This window comes from Oncorhynchus mykiss, chromosome 20, assembly GCF_057628025.1.
Source record: "Oncorhynchus mykiss isolate SJ-2025 chromosome 20, ASM5762802v1, whole genome shotgun sequence".
Lineage (NCBI taxonomy): Eukaryota > Metazoa > Chordata > Actinopteri > Salmoniformes > Salmonidae > Oncorhynchus > Oncorhynchus mykiss.
This window is the reverse complement of record NC_143041.1, coordinates 16963214-16984998: the sequence shown is the minus strand read 5'-3', so window position 1 is coordinate 16984998 and position 21785 is coordinate 16963214. Positions and strand designations below refer to the sequence as shown.

Genomic DNA, 21785 nt, shown 5'->3' with positions numbered 1-21785 from the left:
CTGGGCACGACTACACTCAATCAAATGACCCACTGAAGAGATGAGTCTTCAGTAAAGACTTAAAGGTTGAGACCATAAAAATGGAGCTCCATAGGAGAAAGCCCTGCCTCCAGCTGTTTGCTTAGAAATTCTAGGGACAATTAGGAGGCTTGTGTCTTGTGACCGTAGCGTACGTGTAGGTATGTATGGCAGGACCAAATCAGAGAGATAGGTAAGAGCAAGCCCATGTAATGCTTTGTAGGCTAGCAGTAAAACCTTGAAATCAGCCCTTGCCTTGACAGGAAGCAAGTGTAGGGAGGCTAGCACTGGAGTAATATGATCAAATTTTTTGGTTCTAGTCAGGATTCTATCAGCCGTGTTTAGCACTAACTGAAGTTTATTTAGTGCTTTATCCAGGTAGCCGGAAAGTAGAGCATTGCAGTAGTCTAACCTAGATGTAACAAAAGCATGGCTTAATTTTTCTGCATCATTTTTGGACAGAAAGTTTCTGATTTTTGCAATGTTACGTATATGGTAAAAAGCTGTCCTTGAAACAGTCTTGATATGTTAGTCAAAAGAGAGATCAGAGTCCAGAGTAACACCGAGGTCCTTCACAGTTTTATTTGAGACGACTGTACAACCATTAAGATTAATTGTCAGATTCAAAACAGAAGACCTCTTTATTTCTTGGGATCTAGAACAAGCATCTTTGTTTTGTCCGAGTTTAAAAGTAGAAAGTTTGCAGCCATCCACTTCCTTATGTCTGAAACACAGGCTTCTAGCGAGGGCAATTTTGGGGCTTCACCATCTTTCATTGAAATGTACAACTGTGTGTCATCCGCATAGCAGTGAGAGTTAACATGATGTTTTCGAATGACATCCCCAAGAGGTAAAATATATATTGAAAACAATAGTGGTCCTAAAACGGACCCTCGAGGAACACCAAAATGTACAGTTGATTTGTCAGAGGACAAACCATTCACAGAGACAAACTGATATCTTTCCGACAGATAAGATCTATACCAGGTCAGAACTTGTCCATGTAGACCAATTTGGGTTTCCAATCTCTCCAAAAGAATGTGGTGATTGATGGTATCAAACGCAGCACTAAGGTCTAGGAGCACGAGGACAGATGCAGAGCCTCGGTCTGTTGCCATTTACCACCTTCACAAGTGCAGTCTCAGTGCTTTGATGGGGTCTAAATCCAGACTGAAGCCATTTGCGACAGTATCAAAAATAAATTTCAGATGGTTCTTATTTTTCTCAATTAAGTTGGAAAAATAGGATGATCGAGCAGCAGTAAGGGCTCTTCGATACTGCACGGTACTGTCTTTCCAAGCTAGTCGGAAGACTTCCAGTTTGGTGTGGCGCCATTTCTGTTCCAGTTTTCTGGAAGCTTGCTTCAGAGCTCGGGTATTTTCTGTATACCAGGGACCTAGTTTCTTATGAGAAATGTTTTTAGTTTTTAGGGGTGCAACTGCATCTAGGGTATTGGGCAAGGTTAAATTGAGTTCCTCAGTTAGGTGGTTAACCTATTTTTGTCCTCTGACGTCCTTGTGTAGGCAGAGGGAGTCTGGAAGGGCATTAAGGAATCTTTGTGTTGTCTGTGAATTTATAGCACCACTTTTGATGCTCCTTGGTTGGGGTCTGAGCAGATTATTTGTTGCAATTGCAAACATAATAAAATGGTGGTCCGATAGTCCAGGATTATGAGGAAAAACATTAATATCCACAACATTTATTCCATGGGACAAAACTAGGTCCAGAGTGTGACAGTGACAGTGAGTAGGTCCAGAGATATGTTGGACAAAACCCACTGAGTCGATGATGGCTCCGAAAGCCTTTTGGAGTGGGTCTGTGGACTTTTCCATGTGAATATTATAGTCACCAAAAATGTGAATATTATCTGCTATGACTACAAGGTCTGATAGGAATTCAGGGAACTCAATGAGGAACGCTGTATATGGTCCAGGAGGCCTGTAAACAGTAGCTATTAAAAGTGATTGAGTAGGCTGCATAGATTTCATGACTAGAAGCTCAAAAGACGAAAACGTCATTTTTTTTTTTGTAAATTGAAATTTGCTATCGTACATGTTAGCAACACCTCCGCCTTTGCGGAATGCACGTGGGATATGGTCACTAGTGTAACCAGGAGGTGAGGCCTCATTTAACACAGTAAATTCATCAGGCTTAAGCCATGTTTCAGTCAGGCCAATCACATCAAGATTATGATCAGTGATTAGTTCATTGACTATAATTGCCTTTGAAGTAAGGGATCTAACATTAAGTAGCCCTATTCTGAGATGTGAGGTATCACAATCTCTTTCAATAATGACCGGAATGGAGGAGGTCTTTATCCTAGTGAGATTGCTAAAGCAAACACCGCCATGTTTAGTTTTGCCCAACCCAGGTCGAGGCACAGATACAGTCTCAATGGGGATAGCTGAGCTGACTACACTGACTGTGCTAGTGGCAGACTCCACTAAGCTGGCAGGCTGGCTAACAGCCTGTAGCCTGGCCTGCACCCTATTTCATTGTGGAGCTAGAGGAGTTAGAGCCCTGTTTATGTTGGTAGATACTACGAGAGCACCCCTCCAGCTAGGATGGAGTCCGTCACTCCTCAGCAGGTCAGGCTTGGTCCTGTTTGTGGGTGAATCCCAGAAAGAGGGCCAATTATCTACAAATTCTATCTTTTGGGAGGGGCAGAAAACAGTTTCCAACCAGCAATTTAGTTGTGAGACTGCTGTAGAGCTCATCACTCCCCCTAACTGGGAGGGCCTACTTTATGTGAGATATAGACAGATGAAAGACGAAAGGAAAAATGCTTCCTCAAATTGTGTTTATACTCTTTGTTTGTAATGGTTTCATCTCACTGTGTTAACCTAACAAAAGCTTTTCCCTTAGCATGACAGCTACTTGTTGTTCAGCCATTCGTCTCTGTACTTTTATAGCTGTGGAACAATGCTATTTAGGTCATTGGTCCTAAGGTGTAGAAAGCAGCAGCTATCACACTGATTAGAACAGTCTATCAATGAAGACCTGGGGCTCCTTCTTTCACTCAGTCAGTCAGTCATTGAGTCAGTGTGGTGTGAGGACAGTTATCCAAGATGGCGTAGCAGTCGACGTGTGTTGTCTTCTCCCTTGTAAATATAATTTTCCTCTGTTTTTTTTCTTGTGTATATTTTAATCTCACTTTCCATGTACGGACTGAACCCGCCTCACCCAATGTGGTACGGATCTGCTATTTTTCTACTTTAGAACCGGAACCCCCATCAGCAGCTAGCCAGCTAACTAGCTACTAGCTACTAGTTAGCCACTGCTAGTGTTCTTCACCGTTAACTCGGACACCAGCCAGCCTCAGCTTGGTCAATACCTGCCATTCTGCACAGAGCGATAGCGCAATATCCTTTTTCTCTACCATATCTCCGGATTCCTACCGCAAGTCCTGAACCTTTACACCGGATCGTCGCATCTAGCTAGCTGCTATCTGAGTGGCTACTCCTGGCTAACATCTCTGTTCCGAAGCACCAGTTAGCCTTGAGCTAGCCTCGAGTAAGGCCCATCTCCCGGCTAGCCAAAGAGGTCCACCAACTTTTTCCATTTGACCTGGACCCTTTACTTCTGACACAGAGCCCCCCCGATCCATCACGACTGGTCTGCCAAGGTAACCGTCTGAGGTGGTTTCAACAGGCTCTTCCGTTGCGACATCGCTGAAGGCCCTTCTGCTAGCCTCGGCCCGCTAGCTGTCTGAATTGCCGTGTCTCCAGCTCGCCTAGCGTAGTAGCGACTACTGAATCGACTCACCTATTGCTACTCATTGGACCTTATGATCACTCGGCTACACATGCCTCTCCCTACTGTCAATATGCCTTGTCTATTGCTGTTTTGGTCAGTGATTATTGTCTTATTTCACTGTAGAGCCCCCAGCCCTGCCCAATATGACTTAGATAGCCCTTTTGTTCCACTGGTACCTCTAGAGACAAAACCTCTCTCATCGTCACTCAATGCCTAGGTTTACCTCCACTGTACTCACATCCTACCCTTGTCTGTACATTATGCCTTGAATCTATTCTTCCACGCCCAGAAATCTGAAATCGTTTACTCTCTGATCCGAACGCACTAGACGGCCAGTTCTTATAGCCTTTAGCCATTCCCTTATCCTACTCCTCCTCTGTTCCTCTGGTGATGTAGAGGTTAACCCTGGCCCCGCAGCCCCCAGCACCACTCCCATTATCCAGGCGCTCTCATTAGTTGACTTCTGTAACTAGAAGCCTTGGTTTCATGCATGTTAACATCAGAAGCCTGCTCCCTAAGTTTGTTTTATTCACTGCACACTCCGCCAACCCCTAGCTGTGTCTGTATCCTGGCTTAGGAAGACCACCAAAAATCCTGAAATTTCCATCACCAACTACAACATTGTCTGACAAGATAGAACTCCCAAAGGGGGTGGAGTTGCAATCTATTGCAGAGATAGCCTGCAGAGTTCTGTCATACTATCCAGGTCTGTGCCCAAACAATTTGAGCTCCTACTAATCCACCATTCCAGAAACAAGTCTCTCACTGTTGCCACTTGTTATAGACCCTACTCAGACCCCAGCTGTGCCCTGGACACCATATGTGAATTGATTGCCCCCCATCTATCTTCAGAGTTTGTACTGTTAGGTGACCTCAACTGGGATATTCTTAACAGCCCGGCCATCCTACAATCTAAGATAGATGCCCTCAATCTCACACAAATTATCAATTAACCAGATATCATCCTGACCAACTTGCCCTCTAAATGCACCTCTGCTGTCTTCAACCAGGATTTCAGCAATCACTGCCTCATTGCCTGGGTCCGTAATGGGTCCGCGGTCAAACGACCACCCCTCATCACTGTCAAACGCTCCCTAAAACACTTCAGCGAGCAGGCCTTTCTAATCGACCTGGACCAGGTATCCTGGAAAGATATTGACATCAGCCTGTCAGTAGAGGATGCCTGGTTGTTCTTTCAAAGTGCTTTCCTCACCATCTTAAATAAGCATGCCACATTAAAAAATGTAGAACTAAGAACATATATAGCCCTTGGTTCACCCCAGACTTGACTGCCCTTGCCCAGGACAAAAACATCCTGTGGTGTACTGCATTAGCATTGAATAGCCCCTGCAATATGCAACCTTTCAAGGAAGTCAGGAACCAATATACACAGTCAGTTAGGAAAGCAAAAGTTAGCTTTTTCAAACAGAAATTTGCATTCTATAGTTCTAATTCCAAAACGTTTTGGGACACTGTAAGTCCATGCAGTAAGAGCACCTCCTCCCAGCTGCCCACTGCACTGACGATAGTTAACACTGTCACCACCAATAAATCTATGATAATCGATCATTTCAATAAGCATTTTTCTACGGCTGGCCATGCTTTGCACCGGCTACCCTTACCCTGGCCAACAGCCCTGCACCCCCTGCAGCAACTTGCCCAGGCCCTACAAATCAGCTGGGCAAGACAATCTGGACCCTGTCTTTCTAAAATTATCCGGCAAAATTGTTGCAACCCCTATTACTAGCCTGTTCAACCTCTCTTTCATATCGTCTGAGATCCCCAAAGATTGGAAAGCTACCACAGTCATCCCCCTCTTCAAAGTGGGAGACACTCAAACTGTTATCGACCTATATCCATCCTGCCCTGCCTTTCTAAAATCTTTGAAAGCTAAGGTAACAAACAGATCACCGACCATTTAGAATCCCACCGTATCTTCTCCACTATGCAGTCTGGTTTCGGAGCTGGTCATAGGTGCACCTGAGCCATGCTCAAGGTCCTAAACGATATCATAACTGCCATCGATAAAAGACAGTACTGTGCAGCCGTCTTCATCGACCTGGCCAAGGCTTTCGACTCTGTCAATCACCGCATTCTTATCGGCAGACTCAATGGCCTTCTCAAATGACTGCCTTTCCTGGTTCACTAACTACTTCTCAGATAGAGTTCAGTGTGTCAAATCGGAGGGCCTGTTGTCCGGACCTCTGACAGTCTCTATGGGGGTACCACAGGGTTCAATTCTCGGGCAGACTCTTTTCTCTGTATATATCAATGATGTTGCTCTTGCTGCTGGAGGTTCTCTGATCCACCTCTACGCAGATGACACCATTCTGTATATATCTTGCCATTCTTTGGACACAGTGTTAACTAACCTCCAAACGAGCTTCAATGCCATTCAACACTCCTTCCCTGGCCTCAAACTGCTTATAAATGCAAGTAAAACTAAATGCATGCTCTTCAACCAATTGCTGCCCCGCACTCCCTCGCCTGATGAGCATCACTACTCTGGTTTTGACTTAGAATATGTGGACAACTACAAATGTAGACTGTAAACTCTCCTTCCAGACTCACATTAAGCATCTCCAATCCAAAATTAAATCTAGAATCGGCTTTCTATTTTGCAACAAAGCTTCCTTCACTCATGCTGCCAAACATACCCTCGTAAAACGGAATATCCTACCGATCCTTGACTTCGGCAATGTCATTTACAAAATAGCCTCCAACACTCTATTCAGCAAACTGGATGTAGTCTATCACAGTGCCATCCGGTTTGTCACCAAAGCCCATATACTACACACCACTGCGACCTGTATGCTCTCGTTGGCTGGCCCTTGCTACATATTCGTCGTCAAACCCACTGGCTCCAGGTCATCTATAAGTCTTTGCTAGGTAAAGCCCCGCCTTATCTCAGCTCACTGGTCACCATAGCAGCACCCACCCGAAGTACGCGCTCTAGCAGGTACCATATATTTCACTGGTCATCCCCAAAGCCAATGCTTACTTTGACGACTTTCCTTCCAGTTCTCTGCTGCCAATGACTGGAACAAATTGCAAAAATCACTGAGGCTGGAGACTTATATCTCCCTCTCTAACTTTAAGCATCACCTGTCAGAGCAGCTTACCGATCACTGTACCTGTACACAGCCAATCTGTAAATAGCACACCCAACTACCTCATCCCCATATTGTGATTTATCTTCTTGCTCTTTTGCACCCAAGTATCTCTACTTGCACATTATCATCTGCACAACTGTCACTCCAGTGTTAATGCTAATTTGTAATTATTTCGGCGCTCTATGGCCTATTTATTGCCTTACCTCCCTAATCTTCTACATTTGCACACACTGTACATAGATTTTTCTATTGTGTTATTGACTGTACGTTTGTTTATAAGTAACTCTGTGTTGTTGTTTTTGTTGCACTACTTTGCTTTATCTTTGCCACTTCGCAGTTGTAAATTAAAATTTGTTCTCAACTGGCCTACCTGGTTGAATAAAGGTGATATAAAAAAATTCAATAATGAAATACATCAGGGATTAAGCTATATGATGGGTTTAGAGGAGGCTATGACCACTGACGGAGCGTTTTGATTCTTGGAGTCGCGTAGCCCATTGGGAGAGAGGTAGTCAGGGCAAAGTCAGTAGTGAGTCTAGGGGCTGTTCTGATTGGCTGACTGGAGGCAGTCAGAGATCGGCACAGTGGCTTTGTGGCACAGTGACCTGCTCCCAGCTCAAATTAGAGGAGACGAGGGAGGAGAGAAAGGTGACAGTGTCAGGCTATGATTGAGAGAGACAGTGCCTCCTGGTGTTCTCTCGTCCAATGACAGCTCTCAGGTGGCTCCAGTGCCTTCAGAAATGATTCCATATTTTGTCATGTTACAGCCTGAATTCAATATGGATAAAAAACAAAAATCTCACCCATCTACACACAATACCCCATAATGGCAAAGTGAAAACATGTTTTTAGACATTTTTGCAAATGTATTGAGAATGAAATACAGAAATATCTAATTTACACAAGTATTCACACCACTTAGTCAATACATGTTAAAATCAACTTTGTCAGCGATTACAGCTATGTAAGTCTCTAAGAGCTTTGCACACCTGGATTGTACAATATTTCCACATTATTATTATTTTTAATTCTTCAAGCTCTATCATGTTGGTTGTTGATCATTGCTGGACAGCCATTTTCCAGTCTTGCTATAGATTTCAAGCCGATTTAAGTCAAAACTGTAACTAGGCCACTCTTTGGCTTGAATACCTAGTGTCACGTCTGGAGGAAACCTGGCACCATCCCTACGGTGAAGCATGGTGGTGGCAGCATCATGCTGTGGGGATGTTTTTCAGCGGCAGGGACAAGGAGACTAGTCAGGATCGAGGGAAAGATGAACGGGGCAAAGTACAGGGAGATCCCTGTTTAGAACGACCCAAAGCGCACAGCCAAGACAATGAAGGAGTGGCTCCAGGACAAGTCTCTGAATGTCCTTGAGTGGCCCAGCCAGAGCCTGGACTTGAACCAGATCGAACATCTCGGGAGAGACCTGAAAATAGGCTGTAACGTAACAAAATGTGGATAAAGTCAAGGGGTCTGTATACTTTCCGATTGCATTGTAAATGGGAGGTACAGAGATGAGGTTGTCATTCAAAAGTCATGTTAAACACTATTACTGCCCACAAAGTTAGTCCATGCAACTTATTATGTGACTTGTTAAGCACATTTTTACTTCTGAACTTATTTAGGCTTGCCATAACAAAGGGGTTGAATACTTATTGACTCAAGCCATTTCAGCTTTCATTTTTTACTAATTTATAAAAATAAAAAATGTAAAAACAGTTCCACTGACATTATGGGGTATTGTGTATAGGCCAATGATGCAACATCTCAATTGAATCCATTTTAAATTCAAGCTGTGACGCAACAAAATGTGGAAAAAGTCAAGGGGTGTGAATACTTTCTGAAGGCACTGTAAACCGTATGGTGGTGGTACAGTGGTACTGTATATCAATGGTACACATCCTGTTGTTTATCGTAATGAATAAAACACAAAGAAAAAAAACAAGTTAAACTAATAGGTGACAAAGATAAGACCCAGTTTCTTATTGTTCTACTCAATAATGTGGGTAATAAAATAAAGAATCTCATAAAGGATATATTTTTTTAAATGAATCAATTAAGCTAGATTTGTTTTGTTGCTCGACTCATACATCATTGAAATATTGTTCATATAATTGGAAACGCAATAAATGTCTTGCATCTCACTGGAGTTTCCTCTCCTGAGTTAATAGCATTCAAATTCTTGCTTCTGTTTTCCACAGCAAACAAAGGAAGAGGGATCTTGTTATACTCTGCTTTGATGCTCACCGGTGTCGCAGCCACAGCCATGAAGAGCTAGGCTTTAACAAGCTATGGCGGTGTATTAGTTAGACTTTGAAAGGCGCCACATCTCCAAAATGTGTGTTCCTCATCTGCCTCTCTCTCTCTGTGTGTGATCTGTCCCCCTCTCCTCTGTCCTAATTAGCACGCTCCTGTTGTTTTCTCCGTAATGAATAAAACATGAATGATAAAAAGTCAAACTAAAGGGTGATAAAGATGAGACCCGAAGGTGTAAACAGTTTCATGTTGTTCTACTGGATAATGTAGACAATAAAATAATGAAACTCGTAAAGGGGTCCCTAATAAATTACACATCTTCTCCATTACTATGTCAAGCAAATGAATCACGGCTTTAAAAAAAGTTGGTGCGCTGTTTACCCAAGCGATATTTGCATGCTAGCCCTGTTAGCATGGTTTTGGGGGAGGAGATGATAGAGCCGTGAAGAATTGACTACAGACAGGATAGCACAATAGTCCTTGTGGTTAAAAAGGTTTGAGTGGCTTACTGGCTTTGATGTGAAGGAGGCTGTATGCTAAGTGCACCTTCATATCTGCCCAACACAAAACACCTTGTTCCCTCAAATTAAGGCTAATTATTGGCTATTAGGGAGATGTCAGGACTCAGGAATAATTGTCACGTAAATACGATTCTCTCTCGCGACACACGCACCCACAAATATCTTTCTGTCTCCCTCTCAGCCATACATGGGTACGCACACATGCCTGAACTTTGCCCAAAGATGTTGTACACCAAGCAGTGCTCAATTCATCATAAGAGCCTTTCAGCTGCCGAGCTGTAAATGTCACCAGAGTTAGGCAGCTCTCTGCTGTTTAACAAAGCCCCCCCCAGAAATCTGCCATCTCTCCTAATCTACATTTCAGTAATATAGCAGACACTCTTATCCAGAGCAACTGCATACATTTTTGGGGAATTGAACCCACAACCCTGGCATTGCAAGCACCATGCTCTACCAACAGAGCCACACATGGATTATCTTGCCTAGTTTGTGATAAACCGAGGTGTTAAATGCCTATGGCATTGTATTTCCCCCAAGTCTTTGTACTGTGCACACGTTTCCATTGAGACTGACAACCATAACCTTTTCTCCAAGCTGCTCTCTCACTGGTTGTGATTGGCATTGATGGAGGCATGGTCTACTGATGCTGTGGCTGTGCCTGGCTCAATATTAATTCCATCTCTCTCTCTCTCTCATAGATATAGTAGTTATTTGATGCAGTATATGTGGTGCGATAACAGTCCCAGTGTGGCTACCTTCCATGTTTATCTCTCCCTGTCCCTGCCATGATATGTGGCAATTGGTTTGAAGTGTGGCATGTCTAGAAAGCTCTCCTTTCATTTTACTGGGAGATATCTAGTGATATAGCAGGTCCATAGTCTGCCGTAGATGTTTCCCATCTCCCTGCCATAATATGTGCTAATTGGCTTGAAGAATGGCATCCTGCTCCCTCGACGGGAGATATCTGCTTACACGTGTCAGCTGTGTAACAAAACACTGAAATGAAAGTATACGGCTAGTTGGGTGGTCCAATGGTAGCAACTGGAATTAATGCTGTATTGCTGTAAGGGACATATCTGTGTGAAATGGACACCTCAGCCTGCGTCTTCAGAATCCCCAGGTGTTCTTGTGATATCCAGGGAACTGTTGCTTCATCCATGAGCAGGGGGGGAAATCACAGCTGTTTTCCCTGGTCTGCCTATTAAGGGGGCTCAAATGTAATAGTTGGGCTGGATGGATAGATTTCCTCTCGTATTCATCTACCCGTCCCTCTCCCCTCACACTCACTCCTCCTGTCACCAGATAGTTCTGTCAAATTAGATGATGCCCATCCCCTCTACTCTAAAAGCACACACCTGGTCTCACTGGCATGGCCCATGGAGACAGCCTGGACTGGACAGCTCAGGGCAGGCAGCTGATTACATGGAAGATGGGGTATCAGATGGGGTGTCTGAGTAACCTACGACACATGGAGGAAAGTTTATTCCATAATGCATTGTAGATACTGCTGTTACACAACCATACTGAATTCATGTCAATTACAGGGATGCCTGTAACACATAGAGATGCAGTATACTGTATGGCATTACTAGCAAGGTGACCTGCTACTATTGTGCTATTTTATTTCATGATGAAATCATCTGGTCATCCACCATTCATTGCTGTGATATACATTACATTAATTTACTAATGGGAACTTGATCTAATAGTCTAGGGAAGTGGTCCCATTGTTCTCTTTGTCTCTCCAAGGCACTAACTCCGTTTATTAGTGAGAGAGAGAGTGTGTGTGTGGACATTTTCACAGAATGATCGCAGGTCATTATGGAAACCACTGATTCAGAGTCATTTGCAGATTCAAGTGATTTGGAAGACACTTCTTCAGGTTGCAGTGACGGGGATTTGATGATGATGTAGACAGCTGTAGAGAATATGGTTGTTACTATCATCTCTTATTCTTGATTTGTTTCTGTGTTAGAAAGGATTGTGTGATGGCAAAGTTAATTAAATCAGAATGTGACATTGTGCAATGGGGCCTCCCAATCCTCTTTCTATTCTGGTTAGAGCCAGTTTGCACTGTGCTGTGCTGTGAATGGGAGTAGTACACAGCGTTGTACGAGATCTTCAGTTTCTTGGCAATATCTCGCATGGAATAGCCTTAATTTCTAAGAATGAGAATAGATTGACGAGTTTCGGAAGAAAGTTCTTTGTTTCTGGCCATTTTGAGCCTGTAATCGAACCCACAAATGCTGATGCTCCAGATGCTCAACAAGTCTAAAGAAGGCCAGTTTTATTGCTTCTTTAATCAGTACAACAGTTTTCAGCTGTGCTAACATAATTGCAAAATGGATTTCTATGATCAATTAGCCTTTTAAAATTATAAACTTGGATTAGTTAACAACGTGCAATTGGAACACAGGAGTGATGGTTGCTGATAATGGGCCTCTGTACGCCTATATAGATATTCCATTAAAAATCAGCGGTTTCCAGCTTCAATAGTCATTTACAACATGTCTACACTGTATTTCTGATCAATTTGATGTTATTTTAACAGACAAAAAAAAAGTGCTTTTCTTTCAAAAACAAGGACATTTCTTAATGACCCCAAACTTTTGACCGGTAGTGTATGTAATATGTATGCATGGATGACTGTAGGTTGTTTTGGATAAAGGAGTCTGCTAAATGGCGTATATATTAAAACGTACGTTAGTGTCCTACATTAATTTCTTTGGGGGATGTGTTTGACTGATTTGTTTTCAATTTGTGTCCCCACAGAGAGGACATCAGGACGGCTAATGTCATTGCTGCTGATGCCGTCACCTGCCTGGTCATTGACAGAGAGTGAGTAGTACCCTGTGTCGTCTAAAGATTTACTTTTAAATGTGTGCAGTTTGTTGGAAGTTGATTAACCTTTTACTGCCATGAAAAAAAGCAATTGTAGTGCAGAGCATGAACCACATCACAGTAGCATGACTATTATAGGATTGGTATGTCTTAACAAAGGTTTGTTGTGTTCATCCATATCATTGATTATAGATCATTCATCACTCATCAGTATTATGCAATTTATTCTGAATCCGAAAACAAATATCTTCCCCACATTTCAAACATTTTTACAACTATATCATGACATAACGCCATACAAAGAACATAGAGAATAGTTCCTGTTTTGAATGACAAGCAGCATGGTAAAACAGTGGGACTGGGGATGGAGCACTGTGCACTGCATGGTAGAAAGCCTGTTCTCTTCCACTCCCCATAGACCTCATCAGCGCTGTGTGGGTCTGGGTCTCTGTGTGTCTCTGTCAGAACCAGAGGCAGGGCTAAAAAAAAAGGCGAACGCAGCACACAAACGCTGGAGGCAAGAGAGGAACATTTTCTATTCGCTCTCTGCGGGAGATCCACCATTCATTTGATCATGTTGGCCGCCTGAAAGCTTTATGGCTGAGTCTGTTAAAGAGGGCTTGTTTTGGCTGCCACGCTGCGCTCCCTCCGCCATCATGCCGTTGTCGTGCATGTAATGATATGACCACTGTTGTGGATTGGGATTCTGGGAGGTTGTCTGAAATAGCACCCAATTCCCTATATAGTGCACTACTTTTGACCAGTGCCCATAGGGTAGTGCACTATATCGAGATGCAGACCTGGTACCAAACATACACTTGGACAGGGTGGTCAGGGAGAGTCAACTGAGTTGATTCAGTCTCCTCAGATGTGCTAATAGAGGAACATACTGTATATCAGGCTTAATGAAACTAGCCTACTTTTTTTTTACTACTCTGTCTGGCTCTTCACAGTGGCGTCTGTTAGTAGTGTAGTTTAGGAGTTGGATTTGCTCGGGCTGCTACGTATAGCTATCTGGCGTAGTCTATAAACTTTACGATAAGTCTAGGCTATAAACTTTTTTATCTCTTCTGCATTACTGATATCAAACACATTTATTATGGCAAGTCGGCCTTATCCAGTGCGAGTGGACAACTTATATATGGGCTTTTGTAGGAGAGGCACACTAAGAATGCAACTTTAAGTGGGTGTGAACTCCATAGTTAGAGCAACGCAGTTCACACTTCAAAATGCACTGCCATTGGCTATCGTGGGTCCTATTTGTTTCTCCAGTCATGAAATTATAATAAATTCCTTCCGCCTAGACACATAATGAGGTCACGACTGTCACGAGGCTGTGACAGTTCTTGGCTTGCCTCACTGGACGTCGGTTACTCTCTACCACTTACCGTACATAATGTTGATTGTGTGAAACGATTCAATCAAAGATCCTTGTAAAGAGCTGTACCAGTCTGACACCTGAATCTAACCCCGGTGAGAACAGACTTATAAACCTCGGAAATAACTCCTGAGGTCTACAGTATACCTATCTATATGTGTAGTGATTGGGGGCACATTCTGTGCACATTCTATTCTGTTCTGGGACATGAGGCTGCCTCTCAGTGCCCGAGGGCCCAGACAGGCGCTTTTCAGCATTGTTGCCTGCTGGGAGAAAATGCCCCAGAAGCAACACTCCACAGACAGAGCTCAGATGTGTCACATTTAAATGGCCGCTCCTCCAACCTGCCCCCTCTCACTGAAATGCAGGGTGGTAATCTGACCCCTCTTAGCCCCTCTAATGGTTTCAGGCGCTTTGAAACAGATGGCTAAAAACAGCACAGAAGGACCCTTAATGACAAAAACCTGAATATGCTAAATGGGAAAAATGATCAATTTTGATGACGCTCCATCATAATCTGGTTATTTTTTATATAACCAGACATTTGTCTACTTCTTTAGCTTGTTTTTCCTCTATAAGAGATAAGAGAAAGTCTCAGATATGATCTATTTTTATCATGTTTAAATGTATTCTATTATCACATTTTGACAGTAATGTGTCATTACTTTAAAATTGCCAACTCCATACTAAATTGTAAGTATAGTGTTATTAGAGCTTACGGTTTATGTACAAACTCAAATAAACAATAGAAGATTGCATCTCAAAAAAGACAATGATTTACCATACCTTGTCAGGGAAACAAATGTGATTGCAGACAACCTGTCTGCCTTGTTAATCTTGACAGTATCATTGATGACAATATTTATTCTCCAGAACAGCTAACATCCATCATATCTTGTGCGTGACAGTACATTTAGGATTGCCTTTTGAATGTTCAAAGCATGCCAGCGGACATATGTTCTTGATTTCGGAAAGAAAAGAAATGAAACGTCAATTCAATCTAGTTTTGGACAGTCAGATCTGTTGATTGTTCTAATGCATTTCCTCAATCAAACTTAAGACAAGCACGTCTGCTCTCCTCCTATGCATCTCATCCGTGTGAGAGGTTTCATCAAAATGCTTTCATCAAAATGAATTCTCGATTGCATAGAATAAAATCAACCAAAAATCATATATTATTTGTCACGTGCTTCGTAAACAACAGATGTAGACTGACAGTGAAACGATGCAAAGATTATATATATATTTTTAAAGTAGAATAATAGAAGTAGTGACACGAGGAATAAATACACAGTGAATAACGAATAACAATAACCAGTACTATCTGCACCGGTGTAAGGGCGTTCGTCTGTAGGAGGAGGAGAAGCGGACCAAAGCGCAGCGTGGTGGTTGTTCATATTTTAATAAATCACTACACATGAACAAACTAACGAAAACAAGAAATGTGAGAACGCAAAACAGTCCTATCCTGTGACGACAAACACAGTGACAGGAACAATCACCCACAAACACACAGTGAAACCCAGGCTACCTAAGTATGATTCTCAATCAGAGACAACTAATGACACCTGCCTCTGATTGAGAACCATACTAGGCCGAAAACATAGAAATGCCCCAAAACATAGAAAAACAAACATAGACTGCCCACCCAACTCACGCCCTGACCATACTAAATAAATACAAAACAACAGAAATAGAGGTCAGAACGTGACAGTACCCCCCCCCCAAAGGTGCGGACTCCGGCCGCAAAACCTTGACCTATAGGGGAGGGTCTGGGTGGGCGTCTGTCCGCGGTGGCGGCTCTGGCGCGGGACGCGGACCCCACTTCACCATTGTCTTAGTCCGCCTTATTGTCCGCCTCCCTGGCTTACTCACCATGGCCACCCCTCTCAATGACCCCACTGGACAGAGGGGCTGCTCGGGACAGAGGGGCAGCTCGGGACAGAGGTGAAGCAGCTGCTCGGGACAGAGGTGAAGCAGCTGCTCGGGACAGAGGGGCAGCTGCTCGGGACAGAGGGGCGATAGCAGCTCGGGACAGAGGGGCGATAGCAGCTCGGGACAGAGGGGCGATCGCAGCTCGGGACAGAGGGGCGATCGCAGCTCGGGACAGAGGGGCGATCGCAGCTCGGGACAGAGGGGCGATCGCAGCTCGGGACAGAGGGGCGATCGCAGCTCGGGACAGAGGGGCGATCGCAGCTCGGGACAGAGGGGCGGCAGCTGCTCGGGACAGAGGGGCAACTGCTCGGGACAGAGGGACAGCTGCTCGGGACAGAGGGACAGCTGCTCGGGACAGAGGGGCGGCAGCAGCTTGGGACAGAGGGGCGACAGCTGCTCTGGACAGAGGGGCAGCTGCTCGGGCGGCCCCTGGCTGACTGACGGCACTGGCGGCCCCTGGCTGACTGGCGGCCCCTGGCTGACTGGCGGCACTGGCGGCCCCTGGCTTACTGGCGGCCCCTGGCTGACTGGCGGCACTGGCGGCCCCTGGCTGACTGGCGGCACTGGCGGCCCCTGGCTGACTGGCGGCACTGGCGGCCCCTGGCTGACTGGCGGCACTGGCGGCCCCTGGCTGACTGGCGGCACTGGCGGCCCCTGGCTGACTGGCGGCACTGGCGGCCCCTGGCTGACTGGCGGCACTGGCGGCCCCTGGCTGACTGGCGGCACTGGCGGCCCCTGGCTGACTGGCGGCACTGGCGGCCCCTGGCTGACGGGCGGCACTGGCGGCACTGGCGGCCCCTGGCTGACGGGCGGCACTGGCGGCCCCTGGCTGACGGGCGGCACTGGCGGCTCCTGGCAGACGGGCGGCACTGGCGGCTCCTGGCAGACGGGCGGCACTGGCGGCTCCTGGCAGACGGGCGGCGCTGGGCAGACGGGCAGCACTGGCGGCGCTGGGCAGACGGGCAGCACTGGCGGCGCTGGGCAGACGGGCAGCACTGGCGGCGCTGGGCAGACGGGCAGCACTGGCGGCGCTGGGCAGACGGGCGGCACTGGGCAGACGGGCGGCGCTGGGCAGACGGGCGGCACTGGCGGCGCTGGGCAGACGGGCGGCACTGGCGGCGCTGGAGAGGAGGAAGGCTCTGGAACCGCCGGACTGACGGGCGGCACTGGCGGCGCTGGGCAGACGGGCGGCGTTGGCGGCGCTGGGCTGACGAGCGGCACTGGCGGCGCTGGAGAGGAGGAAGGCTCTGGAAGCGCCGGACTGAGTAGCTCTCGTAGCGCCGAACAGGCGGGAGACTCCGGCAGCACTGGAGAGGAGGAAGGCTCTGGTAGCGCCGGAGAGGCGGGAGACTCCGGCAGCGCTGGAGAGGAGAGAGCCCCTGCAAGGATGGGCCGGAGAGACAGCCTGGTACGGGGAGCTGCCACCGGAGGGCTGGTGCGTGGAGGTGGTGACGGATAGACCGGGCCGTGCAGGCGCACTGGAGCTCTTGAGCACCGAGCCTGCCCAACCTTACCCGGTTGAATGGTCCCGGTCGCCCTGCCAGTGAGGCGAGGTGGAATAGCCCGCACTGGGCTATGCAGGCGAACCGGGGACACCGTGCGCAAGGCTGGTGCCATGTAAGCCGGCCCAAGGAGACGCACTGGAGACCAGATGCGTAGAGCCGGCTTCATGGCACTTGGCTCGATGCCCACTCTAGCCCGGCCGATACGCGGAGCTGGAATGTACCGCACCGGGCTGTGCACCCGCACTGGGGACACCGTGCGCTCCACAGCATAACACGGTGCCTGCCCGGTCTCTCTAGCCCCCCGGTAACCACAGGAAGTTGGCTCAGGTCTCCTACCTGGCGTAGCCATACTCCCTGTTAGCCCCCCCCCCAAGAAATTTTTGGGGCTGACTCCCGGGCTTCCTTGCCAACCGTGTTCCCTCATATCGCCGGCTCCTCTCTCCGGCTGCCTCTGCTCTCCTCGCTGCCTCCACCTGTTCCCATGGAAGGCGATCCTTTCCCGCCAGGATCTCCTCCCATGTGTAGCAACCCTTGCCGTCCAACACATCATCCCAAGTCCATTCCTCCTTGTGCCGCTGTTGCCCGTTACCACGCCGCTTGGTCCTGTTGCGGTGGGTGATTCTGTAAGGGCGTTCGTCTGTAGGAGGAGGAGAAGCGGACCAAAGCGCAGCGTGGTGGTTGTTCATATTTTAATAAATCACTACACATGAACAAACTAACGAAAACAAGAAATGTGAGAACGCAAAACAGTCCTATCCTGTGACGACAAACACAGTGACAGGAACAATCACCCACAAACACACAGTGAAACCCAGGCTACCTAAGTATGATTCTCAATCAGAGACAACTAATGACACCTGCCTCTGATTGAGAACCATACTAGGCCGAAAACATAGAAATGCCCCAAAACATAGAAAAACAAACATAGACTGCCCACCCAACTCACGCCCTGACCATACTAAATAAATACAAAACAACAGAAATAGAGGTCAGAACGTGACAACCGGATTATCTGCATTGACCCTTTTTATACTGACTTGTTTTGTCTTATCACATATGGTACTGCTACTGTTTGTGTTCTGTCACTTTATTCCTAGTTATACTGTATGGACATATCTATCGCAACTACCTCGTACACCTGCACCCGGTACTGGTACCCTGTGTATATAGTCAAGTTACCGTTACTCATTGTGTTTATTATTATTATTATTACTTTTATATTATTTCTCTATTTTCTTTCTCTCTGAATTGTTGGGAAGGGCCCGCAAGTAAGTATTTCACTGTTAGTCTACACCTGTTGTTTACAAAGCATGTGACCGAGTACAATTTTAGATTAAAAAAAAATTGATTTTGAAGAAATATAACAGGGTGTACCAGTACCGAGTCGATGTGCAGGAGATCAAGGTAATTGAGGTAGCTATCTAAATATAGGTAGGGGTAAAGTGACTAGGCAACAGGATATATAGTAGACAGCTGTAGCAGCTGTGTGTGTGTGTGTGTGTGTGTGTGTGTGTGTGTGTGTGTGTGTGTGTGTGTGTGTGTGTGTGTGTGTGTGTGTGTGTGTGTGTGTGTGTGTGTGTGTGTGTGTGTGTGTGTGTGTGTGTGTGTGTGCGTGTGCGTGCATGGCGTCAATACCGTATGCATGTGTGCGCATGTTATGTGTGTGTGGGTGTATGTACAGTACCAGTCAACATTTTTGACACAGCTTCTCATTCAAGAGTTTTTCTTTATTTTTACTATTTTAACTATCTATATTGTAGAATAACAGTGAAGACATCAAAACTATGATATAACACATATGGAATCATGTAGTAACCAAAAAAATTGTTAAACAAATCCAAATATATTTTATATTTGAGATTCTTCAAAGTAGCCACGCGTTGCCTTGATGACAGCTTTGCACACTCTTGGCATTCTCTCAACCAGCTTCATGAGGAATACTTTTCCAAAAGTCTTGAAGGAGTTCCCACATACTGTATGCGGAGCACTTGCTGGCTGCTTTTCCTTCACTCTGCGGTCCAACTCATCCAAAAGCATCTCAATTTGGTTGAGGTCGGGTGATTGTGGAGGCCAGGTCATCTGATGCAGCATTCCATCACTCTCCTTCTTGGTCAAAGAGCCCTCACACAGCCTTGAGGTGTGTTTCGGGTCTTTGTCCTGTTGAAAAACAAATGATAGTCCCACGAAAGGCAAACCAGATGGGATGACGTATCGCTGCAAAATGCTGTGGTAGCCATGCTAGTTAAGTGTGCCTTGAATTCTAAATAAATCACAGAGTGTCACCAGCAAAGCACCCCCACACCATCATATCTCTTCCTCCATGCTTCATGGTGGGAACCACACATGCGGAGATCATCCGTTCACCTACTCTGCGTCTCACAAAGACTCGGCGGTTGGAACCAAAAATCTAAAACTTGGACTCATCAGACCAAAGGACAGATTTCCACCGGCCTAATGTCCATTGCTCGTGTTTCTTGGCCCATCTCAGTCTCTTCTTCTTATTGGTGTCCTTTAGTAGTGGTTTCTTTGCAGCAATTTGACCATGAAGGCCTGATTCACGTAGTCTCCTCTGAACAATTGATGTTGAGATGAGTATGTCACTTGAACATTTATTTGGGCTGCAATTGCTGAGGCTGGTAACTCTAATGAACTTGTCCTCTGCAGCAGAGGTAACTCTGGGTTTTCCTTTCCTGTGGCGGGCCTCATGAGAGCCAGTTTCATCACAGCGCTTGATGTTTTTTGCGACATGACTTGAAGAAACTTTCAAGTTACGGATTGACTGACCTTCATGTCTTAAAGTAATGATGGACTGTCGTTTCTCTTTGCTTATTTGAGCTGTTCTTGCCATATTATGGACTTGCTCTTTTACCAAATAGGGCTATCTTCTGTATACCACCCCTACCTTGTCACAACACAACTGATTGGCTCAAACACATTAACCTTTCTGATCTCCCCATCCCGGATCCAGGATCGTGAATACAGACTCAAGCTCATTACCATAACGCAACGTTAACTATTCATGAAAATCGCAAATGAAATGAAATAAATATGCCATCTCTCAAGCTTAGCCTTTTGTAAACAACACTGTCATCTCAGATTTTCAAAATATGCTTCTCAACCATAGGAAAACAATCATTTGTGTAAAAGTAGCTAGCTAGCGTAGCATTTAGCGTTAGCATTAGCGTTAGCATCCAGCACGCAACATTTCAACAAAAACATAAAAGCCTTCAAATAAAATAATTTACCTTTGAAGAACTTCTGATGTTTTCAATGAGGAGACTCTCAGTTAGATAGCAGATGCTCAGTTTTTCCAAAAAGATTCTTTGTGTATTAGAAATAGCTCCGTTTTGTACATCACATTTGGCTACCAAAAAAACCCGAAAATTCAGTCCTCAAAACGCGAACTTTTTTCCAAATTAACTCCATAATATCGACTGAAAACATGGCAAACGTTGTTTAGAATCAATCCTCAAGGTGTTTTTCACATATCTCTTCGATGATATATCGTTCGTGGAAGCATGGTTTCTCCTCTCAATCAAATGGAAATATACTTGCACATGACTTTGCGCACCAGTTTCGACGCAGGACACCAGGCGGACACTTGGAAAATGTAGTCTCTTATGGTCAATCTTCCAATGATATGCCTACAAATACGTCACAATGCTGCCGACATCTTGGGGAAACGGCAGAAGGTCTAAGCTTATTCCTGTCGCATTCACAGCCATATAAGGAGACATTAGAAAACAGAGCTTCAGAAATTCTGCTCATTTCCTGTTTGACGTATCATCTTGGTTTCGCCTGTAGAATGAGTTCACTTACAGACAAAATCTTTGCAGATTCTGAAACTTCAGTGTTTTCTTTCCAAAACTGTCAAGAATATGCATAGTCGAGCATCTTTTCGTGACAAAATATCGCGCTTAAAACGGGAACGTTTTTTATCCAAAAATGAAATAGCGCCCCTAGAGATGCAACTGGTTTTAAGAAGGAAATAATTCCCACAATTAACTTTTAAGAAGGCACACCTGTTAATTGAAATGCATTCCAGGTGACTACCTCATGAAGCTGGTTGAGAGAATGCCAACAGTATGCCAAGCTGTCATCAAGGCAAAGGGAGGCTACTTTGAAGAATCTCAAATATTAAACTTTTTGGTTACTACATGATTCCATATGTGTTATTTCGTAGTTTTGATGTGTCCAGTATTATTCTACAATGTAAAAAATGTAAAAAACTTTTGACTGCTACTTTACGTGTCGTGGTGTCAGGGTAAGTATGAGTGAGTGTGTGAGTAGAGTCCTGTGTGTGTGCATAGAGTCAGTGAAAGAGACTTAGTAAAAAAAAACGCTAAATGCAGGTAGTCCGGCTAGCCATTTGTTTAGCTTGTTTAGCAGTCTTATGATTTGGCCATTTTAATTCCTTAGTGATGGAAACACAGAAGAACTTGAAGCAATCGACCCGTTC

General features: G+C 45.3%; 1 protein-coding gene across 6 annotated transcripts in view; it reads left to right on the top strand.

The window, feature by feature from the left end:
• Positions 1-21785, top strand: part of LOC110498977 (cGMP-dependent protein kinase 1) — a 167479-nt gene that overhangs the window by 126248 nt on the left and 19446 nt on the right. For all 6 annotated transcript variants that reach the window (XM_021575734.3, XM_021575733.3, XM_021575732.3 and 3 more), the window contains one exon: positions 12440-12505. In XM_021575734.3, coding sequence (XP_021431409.1) covers positions 12440-12505 — 66 coding nt within the window. The remainder of the gene's footprint in view (positions 1-12439; positions 12506-21785) is intronic.